Raw genomic sequence first — 16,486 nt, forward strand, 5'->3', positions numbered from 1 at the left:
CCTTTTAGGGGGCTGAAGCCCTCCTGACATCTGTTCTTTCAGAGGAGGCTTGAGAGGGACCGAGGAAGCTGGGAGACAAAGCACAGAGATTCTTGTTTTTTAATACACTATGAACTTTCTCACTTTCAATATCTCAAAAATCGGCCACCTCTTGTCCAAAAAACATTGCAAGCGCTATGTCCTGGCATCTCTTTATTTATTGGACCATTTACTGGACCTTGAAAGCACCTCACATTTGAAAGACTATCCTGATCTTTCATTCAGAAACAGACAGGATGAGTACAGCAATGGCTAGGAAAAACTAACAGAATAGTGTGAAACTATTCTGAGTCCTATCCTGGTTTGGCTTCCTCCTTGAGCAACAGCAGTGCCAACCAGCTGGCAAGAGCTGAGGCCCCAAGTCACAGAGATCAGAAACAAAATACACCCAAGAAGGGAAGTGATGACAGCCAAGGAAACCTGCAGCAGCTGGGCTGAAGCTGGAGGCAGGCAGCAGATTGAGTGTTGAAAGGGGTAATGTCGACTGCCACATGTTTGTAGCATACAGTGAAGGCACAGTTGATAACACCACAGACCAGCTGCAGACTCCAGGCCAAGGAGTGCAGTGGGTCTCATTTTGGTTCCAGGGACAGGAATGACAATGGCCATACATGCACATGCATGGCATGGCCAGTGAGAAAGCACCGAGACAACCTAGACCTTTTGGCAGGTGCGAAGACCGACCGTGAAACAGATAAAAATCTCTTCCCCCAAAAATGGTGAGCTGCCTTACATAGGGAAACAAACTGATTCATCTGCACTGTGAATAGGAGAGCACGGGAACCTGCAAGACAGGTGATGGGACAAAAGAGATTAATGCTAAAATTAGCTGCTTGGGGACAATTTAGACTTTTTATTGCTGAGATTTAAGCTGGACATGCATTTAAGAGGAGCTCAATTAATACCAACAGCTTTGGAATTTGTGAGCTTATCTTTGGTCCTGTAAGTCAGCTACAGGCCCCACACCATCTGAATGCTGTACTCAATGGAGCATCTGAGGCTGGTGGGGAGTTAGTAATCCTGCTTGCCAGAGCCCTCTCTAACCCATCATTTTCTGTATGTCTCCAGGGCCAGAGGTTTTGGTTTTCCTTTGCATCTCTCAAACAGTTTGATTAGAAGGCTCAGTAGAATGACTATTTTAGTGTTCCTATATCTTCTTAAAGTCTGCCCTTCGAGCATTCACAAGTATCAGTAATACCTACTATGGGGAGCAGAGATGATACAGCTGGAGATGTGGTCTCCCACCTAGCTTAAAAACCTTAACTTACAAAGCTTGAGCTTGTCCATGATCATGGAAACTAGGAGAAACATCTCTCAGGATGAGGCCAAGGGTGCAGACAGGGAGGCAGAAGCTGATTTTAGGCACAGAATTTTAACCTCCAGCATAAAACTTAGACGTCTCAGACATTCCTCTTCTGAAAAAGTAACTTTACCAGGTATAGACAGTGAAATAGGACAGCTGTGTGAAGGCCTCACTCTCCCTCCTGTGCAATGAAAATATGTGGAAATGCTACAGATGCAGTTTTGGGATGCAAGATCTCCCTAAAACCTGTAGTCCTATATCTGACTGTCCAGCTACATTTATCTGTGCTGTTCAACACTTCTAAGAGGTAGGTCCTTCTTAGAAAAATAAAGTCATTGAAAGGAAACTCTTGCCTCAGAGCAAATGAGGTATCAAATGATGAGAACAGGAAGGAGATGCTTTGAAGTTGTAACAGTCCCAACTCTGCCAATAGATAAATCTCCTGTGGAAGTAATGAGTATTGCTACAGCTATACAGAGAACCAGGACTAATGTTTAAGCCATGAAAAACCAAAAACAAGCTGAGATTCTGCTCTCAGGTTATCAGTCCACTCACTGGTGGAGGAAAAAGAACAGTTCACTTTGTTTTCACTGAATCAGTCATGTCCACACAGAGGCTGGACTGCTGTGGTAAGAAACCCAAGCCCACTTGCTTTTAAACTGCCCTGGATTTACTTGCAATCGGGTATTAGCAAATAAGGGAAAATATCAGCCACACCAACACACTATACAAATACATTTTATTTGAGATACCCATAGTAAGATGCACAAATACTTTTTGTTCACCAATTTTCAGATCACACAACTTCAAGTAGTGGAAAAAAACAAACTGCAGTTAATTACAATTATCTATGTAACAGGGCAGTAGTAAAAGATTCATTTGTCAGACTACAGCATGGTTATACAGCATCGTATACTCAGATGAGAATGTACAGGTCTAGGTATTTAAAAAGTGCATGGGGCATTGCCACATACACTGACATGCTTCTTCAAAGAGCAATATCTTTCTGGCATGTGAACACAGTAAACCAGTTAATGCAAGAGGGAAAAGAGGCTCATAATTTGATCTGGATATGTATCTACTAAAAGTTTTCCTCCAAACAGCAAATTATTTGTGACTGACACATGGAAACCAATCTATAAAAATCACTGTTACATTGTCCATGTAGTCAAGCAACACACACATGACCTAAAATTTAAAATTATCAGTTCCAGTCTATGCCTTCACAGCTTTTACACAGTCTTCTTCAAAAGAGTCCAGAATACTTAATTGCATTTAATCAAGCTGGGGGAAAAGCTGTAATCTGAGCTCCACACTTTTGCATCCAGAATGAGCTTCTTCCACAAGAGAAATCTCAATCTTCAAATTAAAAAAAAAAAAAAAACAAACATGTTCCACCTGCAAGGACATCAAATGGCTCATGTATTGCTTGGTTTATTTTTAAATTCCCATGTAAATGGAAGGAAAGGTAGGAAGCTGCACTGGTCTGAGAGAATAGCTGCATTGGTTTTAAGTTACATTTAAAACACATGGAACCTGGACTCTTATCTCCAGGGTCTCCCTCAAACCAAGGAAATTCATTAGGTTCCACTACTCAATGCAGTCCCTGTTTTGTTTTTAAATAGGGATAGTGTTGAATAGTGCTTGGGAAAGACCAGCAAGGACTGTTGTGTGGGTGATTACATATAAGAGCAAGAAACACATTTAATCAGTCTTCAGATAATCTTTGTCCATTGCAAATAAAAGAGCAACAGAGATTGACTTTGCATTATAGTTGGGAGTTTTCTGCACTCATGGACAGAAAATCTGTTTACTTTGCTACTTTCTTAAGCCAGCAACTGGCTTAAAATACCACCTAACTTTCTGTTAAAGCAATTTTTTTAGAAGAAACAAAAAGCCCCCTCAATTACTGTTTTTATATTTAAAATTCATAAGCTGCTCCTTCACCTAAGCTACTCAGAGATACCTTTCTACTTGTGTATATGCAGCTGGTTTCTTCCTTGTTTGTCTAAGAGATCCTTATTTCTGTGCACCTTGAGAGTAGACAAGTAATTCTGATGCCTCAGGATGGGCCCCTGTACTATTTTCAGGAGTTGAGAAAGTCAGTATGGTTTTGTACATTTGCAGTGAACCCCAGAATAAAAACAAGAAAAACAAAAGCCACAGAATTGCAATAACCAGCAGTATGGGAATCAATTCCATGGAACAGGAGTGACTTTGGAGCAAACCTTTTTGGACTGAAAGGGATATGGCAGTCCAAGAAGATACCTAGAGCTGAGTAAAAAGAATAAGGACTCTCTGAGCAAGATCCTAGTTCAGCAAACCACTGCCTAAGCCAGCAGAAGTGTTGTAGGGCTCTAACAGGTGCCCCCAGGCTTTGCAGAACTTGGTACCTGAACTAGTACACCATGAGAGAACAGGGAACTTGCTCAATCCAAGCAGGAGTGTGACATGATATGAGTGAGGCTGGGACAAGAGACTGACACTGGAGACAGCAATTTGAACAAGAGGGACAAAGCCCACCAGAAGTTACTTAACTTAACTTAACAGTTCTTTCTGTAACAGCCCCACTATCACACCTGCAACGTGAGAGAAGCCTAGAGCAACCAGGGGAAGCTGTAAATCACAACTGGCCTGTTACATCCCTGCACTGTCAACAGCCAGCCAAGTGGAGGACAATGCAGACAAGGCCCTTTCACTCCATCATCCCTGCACAAAGCAGGTGGAGGGTGCTGGTGGCAGCTGTGAAGCACATTAGTCATAGTCACTTATGAAAACAGAGACAAGTGCACTGGTAACCTTGAATGTTTGAGGGGAAGACTGAGTGACCACTAGGGAAACTGGTTTTTCTGCATGCCATCTTCACATCTCATCTGAAGAGGGATTACCACTAGTTTTCAAAGCTCTGGGAGCAACTAATTTGCAGTGATCTAAGGCATGATGGCACAAACCCTCAAAGCCTACCCTTCAAATATTCCATTGCCAGCTCACCTCTTTGTCATTCTTGCTGGCCAAAGTACATCAGAATAACTTTTTTTCTTTTGAGCACAGGATTATTGTTTTGCTCATATCCCTACTCTTTTATAATTCCACCCCCCAAAAAATAAATCTCTGGAGGAAGCCTTTACCTGGGATCAAGTCAGCAACTCACCCTCCTGGTATTGCCCTGAATGAAACATTTCATCAAGACTTTGAGTAGCAGTTGAAGATGCCAGTTCTCTGGCTACACCACTACAGATCACTTTGATAAACACCCTGGGTGAAGGCACAGGGCACCTCCACTTCCTGATCTGCTGATACCCACCGAACAATATGGGTGCAAGAGGCTTTCAGCTTCTCAGACTGTGCGGGGCGGACTCTCCACTTGCAAGACAGGCATCCAGCCACAGAAGTTTACAGTAAAAGCACAGAGTGATCTGGCCACCCTGGGCTACAGGTTTTCTTTTATTATGACTCGATAATTTTCAGAGTAGGCAGACAGTTTTGAACTCATCACTACAGGTGAACTAGGAAGAAATGGAAGAAGAGGAAGATGCTTAAAGTAGAAAACTAAGTTAAATCCATTCATTCTACTTAGAAAAGTGACTGTCTTAAAAACAGCACCTCACTGAATTTAAAGGAACTCTGAAATTAGCATGAAGCAAAAAAAGAACTCCACAGTAAGTCTGCACTGCAGTACAGAGAGAACAGATACTGTTAGCACAGAAATCACACAGACCTTAGAGCTCCATCACCATGTATTAATGTCAATACACTGATGACTAATCGTGCTGATTCTAAATACAAAGGTAACCTCATGGATCAACAGAGTGCAGTACTGTAATTCAGTTAATTATGCATAGGCATGTCCATGGAAGGCCACAGCAAGTGAAGCTATATATGTTCCTCTTTCCATGCTCTTATGAGACAATGTATCAATTGTACTGTATTTTCTAAATTAATAAGAGTTAGAAACTCAGGCCAAATACCAGATGTCAGTTTGAGGTTTGTAAACAAATATATCTTTAGAAAACTAAACCAAATGTAATGTCTTTGTGTTGAAAAAAACAACAACAAAAAACACCTTTTCAGAGAGGAGAAACAATTTGCAAGGTAACAGAACACTGAGCCCCATGTGCAGACAGGCTGGTTTCACATACTATCTGCAATTTCACAGTGTTCCATTTGCAAGTTGCATCAATAACTTGGAACAGGTTTATCTTACAGCTAAAAAACGTGCACTGTAATATTTGAAAAGAACTGTTACTGCTTTGTTTGACAGCTTCTGTGATAGTTCAGGATTCAGTGCTGTTTCTGATACAGCTCATGACAGAAACAAGCTGAGAAAGCCTCTGTTAGATGAGTGGATTTGGAGGAGTTGTTAACAAACATCAGACCCTGGATTCAGAACAAAAGCCATCAAGTATCAGAAAGTCCTGATTTTTTTTTCCTCAAGGCTTTGAATCTTATTAAAAATGTTTGGGAAAAAATATTAAAAACAGTTCACTGTAGAACATCCTACCTTCAGGCAACAAGTTATGATCACTGCACATTTTAAAACACCTTTTGTATTTTGTGCATCTTATGCACCACAGGCAGTGGGGAAGATCCAGCATTTATCTACACATGAACATAAAAGCAAGGACTGACAGGCATCACTGGCAAGACTGATACCAAGACCAACCAGCGCATTGATTTGTCTACACCACAACCTAACACAAATGGAACAAGTCACAAATAACAGTACAAACCTGTTGCAATTTCAACACATACATCTTAGAAAAAGACAATGCATGTACTCAGCCCTAAGACAGTGACAAGTTTAATAACTTTATAAAGATCAAGGTACCAGAAGAGGAAGGCACATTAACCTCTGGTTGGTCCATTTCGGTACTATTTGGATGAGTCATAGTGATTTATACCCTGAGACTGTGGGAGGCCTTGAAAATGAAAAGAGACCAGGTGAATGGGCAAATAAAAAGTACAAGTTTAATGTGATTGTAAGATTCAGCACCTGAATTTTCCCTTTTAGTAAGGGAATCTGGAAAAGCAGTTCCTAAGAAAACACTGTATTTACTCTTAAATCTTTTGTCCTGAAGGCAAAAGAATCAATTCAAAAGAATCTTGGACTAAAGACATTGCAGTATGTTGCAAGGGGTTTTATACACCCTCTCAGTTTCAGTACAGCAACCGCAATTTGTATACAATCAAGTGTTGGTAGTTTTTTGGGTATAGAAACAGTCAGACAGCCCACATTTTCCCAACTCTGCCAACTCCATTTTAAATCTGTGTGCACTTTCTTATACCATACTGCTCCCAGCAGGGTATTAGTGGGACAGGCTGTTAGAAAATGGGAAGATTCCTTTTTGCAAGAGCATTCTTTTAATTAGCCAAGTACCACATGGTTTTCATTAAAAAATCCAACATCACAAGCAAAAAGATACTTCCTAATTTTATCCTTGAAAAATAACACACAGTTATTGTAATAAAAACAGTTATTAAAATAAAAAACAGAGTTGCTAAAATAACACAGGAATGTTAGGGATATATACTTAATCTCTCAGAGATGTTTCTGATTAGGCATTTACATATCCCCTCTAGTTTTTAAATTCTTCAGGAGTCCCGAGAGCCATACCAAACACTGTTTGCCTTTTACTGTTTTACTGGTGTTCCTTGCCCATCCTCACCACAAAAAGTGCTCTTGCACAAAGGAGAGCACCTCACACAAGATGTGGCTGTGTTCTCTCTTCTACTCTCCCTTGTCCTGGGGTGTCTGCTTGAGAATTTTAAATAAGTTACTGAGGGCACCGTAACACTCAGAAATGCATTTTAAGTTGAGGTCATACCATGGGCTCAGACTGAGGCATGGCCAGCAGGGCATACAGGGATTTTCACTTGGCTAAAAAATTTGTGCCTGGTAGCTCAAGAGTTCCTGGCTCAGCATGGGCTGGCCAGAGGATCAACTCCACCAGCATAATACACAGCTCTGCAACAGACTTCCTTAGGAACAAGCTATACCCCAGTCCAGTAATTCAGTCATAGCAGCAATTGCAAAAGTAGCTATGTAAAAAGATATCAGACACCTTGGAAAAGTGCATTTATTGAAAATAAGGGTAACAGACCACTAAAAACAGACCTCTCATCTGGTTGCTGAAAGATGCTGCTGCTTTCCCACATGCAGTAACTGACAGCCCACCTGTCCTTGGTTTCTTGCAAACTAAGCAAACAAGTGACCTCGTGAAGGGTCTAGGCAAGCCTGCTTTGTTTCATGCCTGCACCAGGTGAGGGCACAGCAGTTCAAAAGGCCTGTAAATGCCTCTCAGCTAAGTGGCACAAATTAAGACAGCAAAGCACCACTCGACATAGCTGGATCATATATTTAATCTGTTAATTTTTCATCTGCAAGCTATAGACAAAGCAAGTGCTCAGGTGAAGGAATAGGATGAAATTCTGGAAGAGAATGATCCCCAAGTATCTTAATCCTTAAGATACAAAAAGCTGCCAAAGACCTAAAATGGAGGCAGCAAATATAAACCCCTTATTGCAATTCAGGAGTTTCTCTCATGAAGACAGTCACAAGAGTCACCCACAATATGAGTGTACCTTTTGTGAACAGACTAAGTACAGCAAGATCACTGGGTACTCTTGCAATGTTCTTAAAAATGCATCTGTGAGGAGAATGAACAATTGAGACTAGGAACATAAACCTACCATCAACTCTTCTTTGGTTATTTACTCACCTCAAACTAACACCAGCAGCACTGATGAGGAAATCAAACAAATGGACTCACTTCTTTACTGCAATCCCAGATAGCACCAGAGGAGAGCACTAGCAATTCTCCCTACAAATCTTGACTGAACAAGGGAGAAACCTGGAGGAATTACAGGAATAAGGTGTTTAATGAAGAGGGTGAGCATAATCCTTGTTACTGTGCTCAAGCCAATACTGCAAAGTAGCTTCTGGTTCCTCAGTAATGTCCCATGACATACCATCCAGCTGTTACTGAGGAGTTGCTTACTGAGGAGTTGCTGCTCAGTATTTACAAGCTAGGTATTAAGAAACTCATCACTGAGTCACTAGTTTGACTACCTATCATGAATACTGAAAATGTAATACCCAAAAATTCCTAAATTAACATGGTAGTCTCCTAAACTTACTGGTAGCACACAAGATCGCACATGACTGAGAAGTCAATAGCAAGCAGTCTGAAGGCGTGTTATGCTAAAAGTTCTTTCCTTCAAGAGAGATAAACCAGAGTATGTTGCCCACGTGGAATAGACTGCTACTCTGTAATCATTTCAGTCCAGCATGTACAAGGGCTATTGCCCTGTTCAACAGTCTGAGCCAGCCTTTAACTTATACCGAGTTAAACTAAAGCAATTTGAAAGTCTTGAGCACAGGCTGACAAAATGCCAGCAAGCCTGTTCCTGCTCAATAGAGGTCACCTCTGCAAGGACAATATTGCTACAGCAAAGACTGGTGTGATTTGGGTTGGAGGAGGCAACCTCAAACAAACCATTCAGTAGGAAAGACCAAGGGAGGGAAACCTTGAAGAAACAGTGGAAAAGATAAGATGGTCTGATTATATGCATGTCAATGGGTCTCAGCAGCGCACAGCAAGCTGTTCAAGAAGCTACTGAAGTGCAGTCACCAGACTGAGCTCACTCCATTGCAGGGGTGTATCTGGCTTTTGAACAGTAAGGTACTCAACTTGCCTCTCTGCAGAGCCTGGAAGCTCCCCGTTCTGCAGCCATTCCTGTGCTTGGATGGGAAACCCACTCACTTCTAACCATGATCAGCAGATACCTAACCTAACAGGGCAACAAAATCAAAGTAAAATAAAATCAGTTTTTCTCCTATTATTTATCTTTGGACAATTGGCAAATCATCATCATCTTTCTATGCCTCCTTTTCTAACAGTGATTGGAACAGAAGTTTTGTATGACAAACCACAAAAATATTTTGAAACTTAGTATCTATATCACTGTAAGCATTTAAAACCACTGAAACTAGCTAAAAATTAAGTTATCTCTGGTCCAAATTGTTTGTGTGCTTGCAGCACTATCTGGTTTGGTTCCTAGTTTTTTTGTGGGGATTTTCATACAGAACAAGGATGGCTCCCTTAATATGAGAAGTTATTTTTGCAAGAAAGCACCCTGAAAACAGAATACACAAAAACATGTGAGACTTGAGACATTTTACATCATTTTCCAGATTAATCTGAGAATTGTGCAGAGCCTTCTATGAAGAAAAAGCAGGAGAAAAAGGGCACTCACATTACCAGGCTTTAGGAGCACATATTGAGGTACTTGTGGAGATCACAGTCAGTAGGGAGGGACAATTTCCAGTGGTGCCTCTTCAGTAACCTAGAGACTGTAGAAAAATCAGCCTTTGTGTTTGAAGGCCATACACATACTCTTTTTCCTGCTATCATGGCCTAAAATATGCTTCAATTAACAGACCAACACCAGGGGTAGAATTTCCAGACCAGGAGTCTCCCTTTGGCACTGCTGATACTAAATGCCCAGATATTACCTGTTGCTTCAGCAGAACTGGAGGACACTCAGGTAGACTAAAGTGTCTAAGTTCTTTAAAAATACAAAGCAAAAAACTTCAAACCAAACCAAATTTAAAAAACAAGCAAACAAACCAAAGCAGAACATATTTCTTGTGGCAGAATTATCTTACCCAGTAGCTGTAAGGACACAAATCCTGCCATTCTTCTCCAAGACTTGTTTTTCTTCATATATTTCCACTTTTCTAAGCCCCTAAAATAGCCAAAGCAGCTATCTCATGGTATATAATTTTACCTTTTCAGAGAAAAGCCTGTCTAGCCATACACACAGTACCTTGAACTGATGCTGTTTATGCAACCAGGCCACAATGGTATTATCAAACACTGGAAGATCTACTTGTGAAGCACCTGTGTTAATGCTCAGTGCTAGTTATACTTCTGGGATAGGTGCACACCTGGGAGAGAGTTCTTCTCTTGCCAGGATTTCCACCCCAATGAGAGGGACCTGCACACTCCTTGTAGAATTTCCATCCAGGTCTCCATACCAGCTGGAACTTAAGCCTGATGCTGACTGCTTGGTGTTACTGATGAAGATACTAGTTTGAAGATGAGAGAGACTGTAAAGATAAATGCAGATTAGCTCTGGACTGTGGGCAGGAACTGCAGTGGTAGCTATGATCTCTCACAGAGATGGGAGAACAGAGCATGTCCCAGCCTCGTCTTTCCTCTCAGTTCCAATCAACTGTTCATGTGGCACCAAAGCTCTGAGGCACAGGCACACTTTGCTCCACCAATGGCAGGGGAAAGGCATTAATTCCAGCAGAGAACAGAGGCATCACTAATAAGCTGAGAGTCTGGTGCCGGCCAAAATGAGGAACACCTTAGAGTCTTGCATTTTAGCTGAGTATTGTGTAAGACCATCACCCTGGGAGGCACACACTTCACAGCTGGACCTGAAGGGCACTGGACCTGTTATCCCCTCCCAGTGCCAGGTGAAGCTGGAGGGAGTCTGAACACAGAAGGCAGCAGGGGATTCTGGAAAAGCCTGAGCCTCTCCTACAGCATATGGTAGTGCAAAGTGAGGGAACACCAAGATACCCTCCTATGCAGAAAGCTGCTCACTTGCATTAGTAAAGTCTGAGATGCACTCTTTAGTCTGGGTGAAAAAAATAATTTATTCCATTGGCTTCTTTGAGCAGATGGCCAACCAGAACAGCAAAAAGGGGAAAAATTTCCACAACGTGGGATAAAAAAGGTCCGAGGTTTTAGGCAGTTTATGAAGAGATTATAAGCTACCCTAACAAGCATACTTAGAAACCATATTTCATCTGGAGAACAGACAGATTTAGTTCATTTTGAATAACTAGCCTCCATTTCCTCTCAGCATCTCTGCAGCCCTCAGTGTAATGTCACCCTGCAACAGCCATGCTGCAGAACAGCCTATACAAACTCCAGTTGTGCAAGCCAATACCTGGGACGGGCAGTGAAGAAACAGACCAATTTTTGCTCCGAGCACTGCTGAAAACTACCATTCAAACACAAATGCATTTTTAAAAACTCCTGCACTTTGGATTTGATGGGCAATACCCCTAAGGAATCCATCCCTGGGCTCCAGTTAGTACAGCTTAATATTACCATATCCCTCTATGTAAAAACAGTGTCATTAGACTTGTACTTTTAAAAAATATGATCAGCCCAGGCCAGGGCCAGGCTCTCCAGATAAAGTAGTAGCTTATCTCTTATAAATATTTTTCATAGCTTTTAATTACAAGTAGTCCTCACTCCAGGTAATGTAACTAACACAAAGTACCTGCACACATGCAGCCCCAAGACTTTCACAGAAAGCTCAGGAGCAACCACTCTATAAGAAAGAAATCCTACCTCACAGCAAAGTAGAGGAGGGGACACATGGCCAAGCCAGCCTAAATGGAGGGAAGAGTCATTTGGAGAAAATACAATAAAAAAGGATTTCAAAACCCCTCCATATAAAGGATCAAGGAGGTTAAAGCAAAAAACTAGTTCAAAAAGATGTACAAAACTGTTGGAGACCAACAGAAAACTCTGCCAAAAAATAACGTGTTTAAATCAGGAATCAATGGCATCACACAATTTTGTTGTTTAAAAAATGAAAAGAAAAGTGGAAATCTGTGTAAAGATCAGCATCATAATGATCAGTATCATTAGCTCCAGAGACCGGCGTAATTCCCATGAAGTCCTGATGGAAGAGGGCCTCCTGCCACAAACAGTTTCATTCCAGACGAGTCGTAGCAGTGGGTGTAAACAGCATTTGGGAAGTAATTTATGTCAGAAAAATAATTCCTCCAGGTTTCATCATGGTTCTGTTAAGGGAAAGTTTAGATTGTTATTGTTGCCAAAAAAACCCAAAACCCTGTTTCACAAAAGCATTAGGTAGCTTCTACAGCCTAAAAAGGGGTATTTTCTCTTAACAATCCTGAAGCTTCATAAAAGTCAACTAAAAGATACTTGAGTTGTCCTGAACCTTTTTCTGAGAACATTTAGGTCAAACATTAGAACAGGGAGGTGAGGGGACATTGCACTGATACAACAAAAGGTAATAGAGCTAAGTTAAACAAAGTCATTAACTGCTTTTTGATAACATACAGGAAACCAAACTCAAGCACCCGCCAAGGCATTACCTCAGGAAGCCACAGTTTCTAAAACTGCAAACAATTAAAAGTACCACATTAGATTACCATGGCTTTAAAGAAAGACAATTTATTTTCTGTTTGAGGTTCTGAAAACTACAAGTTAGATTACACTCAAAAATCCAAAGATATAAAATCTAGTTCATTTATGAATCAGTGCATAAGAACTGTAATCACTATGCCTTACACTCAAGCAAATAACCTTCAGTACCTTTTCATAAAGCTTTCGTAGAAAGCAATTCTACAGCACTTCTTGCTCTTCAGTTTTAGTTACCGGTTACATGAATACTGTTTGACTGAGACACATTTCACACAATGGGTCCAAAGAGAACTGGCTCATGCTCTATGCCACTCCTATATAATGGGTCTACTTCCCCCACCTCTATCACAGCTACAAACTACCTACCAGCCAGCCTTTCCCAGTTGTCAACTTCAAAATTTCACTTCCTCCTAATTTCTGCTTCTGTCCATAGCAGGCACGGGGGGGCTTTTCTTCCAGGAACCTCTGGGCTCTGATATCATAGAACAACAAGGACCCTTGCCCTGTCCCCACAGTGATGATGTGCTCGTAGAAGCTCACCGAGCGGATACCTGTCAAACAGAGAAGAGATGGACAGTGCAGTAAGGAACAGGGATGCTTTGGCTCTGTAGTGCTGTTGCTTCATGTCTAATATTAACTACTAGTATTCTCCAAAACACACAAGTTTTCCCACCGCTACAGAGCAGTGCAGACAAATCCCACTGATGCTATTGAAACCGCAGCTTTGATAGCCTACGTGACTACCCTACTTCCTTGAGACCATCAGCTACACCAATGGTTCATAATAAGAAGCTTCATCCTCACCAGTCCTCAGGTCTGCCAGCCAATTAGGGTCCAGAGAACCTTTGCTCTGTCTGCACAAGCCCTTAAGTGAATACACCAAGAGTAAGTACGTAGCAGCAGACAGAGGGAAGAACATCATGCTGTTTTCCTCCACGAGCTCACACCCTAACCTGCTAACCTGCAGTAAATGACCATCTGAGAAAAGAAAGTCCCAGCTGCCACCAAGTGCATTGTGCTGATCAACAGGCTAGCTGTAAGCAAGTGTAACCATAATAATCACCAGTCACTTTGCTGATAAGATACCTTCAGAACTATTAATGAGCCTGATCTGTCTCCACTCAAATATTCTCAAAGCACACCTGATTTTTAGCAGCTGGCATTTTTAGCACTTTAGCCAGGAAAGAAAACAGAACAGGACTCTTGCCATCTAAACAACACTACCAGTTCCACCAGTACATGGGAAGGTACAGTTCAAACTAAACATTAGCACAATTCAGTTATTCCATTACATTGAACAGAATGTACATTTTGTTCTCACAAAATCTAAATTTGAAGTCTCAGCTAATCAAGGATCCCTTGGAACTAGGGGATAATCTGAATGCAAGAATTTTCAACCTGCAAAACATCCTGTTATCTCCATTTATTGTGCAAATACTGTTCTGTGTAGCCACTCTACTCCAAACAACTCTTCCACGCAGGTTAAACTCCACCACATCTACACTTCTCCTTCCTTCTTGACAGAATGCCAGGTTATAAACCCTAGGGCTTTTTAGGCTCTCTTTAGAGTACCACTGAATTACAGCCTAAACAAGCATTCAAACAGGAGAGGAAATACATGAGTTATGTCAGCTACATTCACATGCCAAGTGTTGTCACCACACCAGGCAGGGCTGAATGCCACAGAACTTGTATCATCTTGGACTATTCCCAGCAGTGCATGTGACAGCCGAGCTGCGGATGCAATCAGAGAGTTTCCTCTTCCCCTCTGTATCAAGTCCTAACAAGAAATAAGTCCTCATCCTTCTGCCTCTGCCACCGGATGTGACATCCACAGCCACCAGCATTCATGATGACTTAGAACAAGGCAAGTCCACATTGGCCTGCTCCAGATATGGGGTGAAGTCTTGGCTGTGAGCTTAATAGGTGGGAAACCACTGCCTCTCATCTACTCTAGATGATGAGATTCATATAACAATCTTCACTTTAATTCAGAGAGCTACAAATGCACTTAAGATAGCAGAAGACCTTCCCCCCACCTCTATCACACAGATCTGGCTCTGGCAAAGAAACACAGAAAGCTTTAAGCCCTCTGCAGTCAGCAAGAGCAGTCACTTGGATAAGAGAAGAAAGGCACAAGAGTGGACCTACTCTTATTTTTGCTCCAAGAAGTGATCTGGACAAGCCACCAGGAGAACACTTACTTCACAAACAGGTGATGGAGTATCAAGGCAGATGGCATTTACTTTTCAATTAAATGTATTCATAGAAAGCTATAAAATGCAGAAGAACTGTAGATCTTTCTCTAACCAAAGAAATTTACTGAAGAAATCCATGATGTACCCACTACTCAGAAAGTATTTAGAATAGGTTTTCAAAAACAGCATTTCAGATTGTCTCCTAAGGGGCTGAAGTACCTCAGATTAATCATTCCCATCAAGCTAAAAGTACAGCCTGTGTGCCTAGAACCTATCACAGTAAGTTCTATACTCCCAGCCCACTACCACCTGTGGACCTAGGTAATTTAGGTAAGTATATTGAACCTCACTCCCATGCTGCAGGAATGGTCTACAGATCCCAGAAAGAAATGAAGATGTAGTGTAATGTCCTAAACAAGAAATCACAGAGTCTATGCCATACAAGCTCTGTCTGCTGCCTTCAGGACATGAAGGACAGGGCACATAACATGGCTCTGCAGGCCAGTCAAGCAGAGAGCAATTGCTTCTGTGGATCAAGTGCTACTGTCCAAAGTGCGCATTTCCCTTTACAGCTGCTATGAAAAACAACACTTACAAGATGTACGAAAAAGCGTTCATTGCTTTCTTGTGTAAACAGGGTCACAGCAGAGGAAAGCCAGCTCCAGCCTTACTGAGCCACCACCTTTCTGTGACCTGCTTTTGTATACAACACAAGTGAACTGAAGTTAACATGGACTCACCACATTCAGCAGGTGCATTTGGAAACTTAAAGCACATTCAGGTACCACTGCAAAGCACTTGAAATCAGATTTTAGTCCACAGATCAATAAAGACCCTGTTTTCTAAAGGTGCTACACCACTCCAAGTTCCAGGGAGATCAATATAAAGTGGAAACACTCAGTATCTTGGAAATTACTGTTATTTATGTGCCTCCACCACCATGCCAAATAAAAAGATGCACCTACTCTGCAGAAGAGAAAACAGCCCTGAACAAAGGCTTTCTCCAGACATGAACTGGAGAAACCCCTCAAAATATTCCCTATACATATTATTCCCCAATATGGAAGATCACATCTTGAGGCAGGTTTCAGGCAGCAGCCACCACTGGGCACCACACTGCAGTGTCTGGGTGAGGACCTGGACAGAATCCTCACTAACAGCAAGTGAGGACAAGCAGTCTTGCTGGTAAGATGTTCAGGTGATTTCTCCTGACATTATACATACTTCTCCCATAACTGAAAGCAACAGACCCTGACACTGATCTGGACAACACTGCTCAGTAACTGCATAAATAAAACTTTCCAATCTTTGCCGACATACGTCCTCCTCTGGTAACCTGCTTGAAGAAGAGATGGAAGCCCAGAGACAAGCTAAGTAAGGACTGCAACTTACTGGTCTGGGATTAATATAGGACTCACTGTGCCTTCTCATGCCTGATAGTAAAAATAGGGAGAGAGCTTTATGGGACCATGCACTCTGCAAGCCCTCAGGCCTGGCCCTGGTATAAGGTTCAACTGGACATACTGCATGCATGAGAAAAGGAAATAGCATTCAAATCACACAGAAAATCAGGAGCCTCAGTCATGGCTTTAAAATTACAAAGCAAGCTTTCCCTCACAGCACATACTCCCAATAAGGTAGCACAAAGCAGACAACATACCTTTTTTCTAATTCATAGAGAAGAATGCAAGAACAGTATAAATAGTGGTTAAAAGACTACATTTGCTTTGAGATGATAAAAAACA

General features: G+C 41.6%; 1 protein-coding gene across 3 annotated transcripts in view; it reads right to left on the reverse strand.

Annotated features, from left to right (window-relative positions):
• Positions 1-2,064: 2,064 nt before the first annotated feature.
• DCAF12 (DDB1 and CUL4 associated factor 12) overlaps positions 2,065-16,486 on the reverse strand; it is a 32,136-nt gene continuing 17,714 nt past the window's right edge. Inside the window, exons 8-10 of one of the 3 annotated variants that reach the window (XR_004982031.1) lie at positions 12,910-13,094; positions 11,719-12,176; positions 2,065-9,695 (exon numbers count right to left, since the gene is read on the reverse strand). Coding sequence is in view for 1 of the 3 variants with exons in the window: in XM_036402829.1 (XP_036258722.1) it covers positions 12,018-12,176; positions 12,910-13,094 (344 nt within the window). In the remaining 2 variants the exon portion in view is untranslated. Of the gene's footprint in view, positions 12,177-12,909; positions 13,095-16,486 lie in introns of all 3 variants that reach the window. The other 2 variants (XR_004982030.1, XM_036402829.1) reach the window with 2 other exon arrangements.

Source organism: Molothrus ater, chromosome Z, assembly GCF_012460135.2.
Source record: "Molothrus ater isolate BHLD 08-10-18 breed brown headed cowbird chromosome Z, BPBGC_Mater_1.1, whole genome shotgun sequence".
NCBI classification, from domain to species: domain Eukaryota; kingdom Metazoa; phylum Chordata; class Aves; order Passeriformes; family Icteridae; genus Molothrus; species Molothrus ater.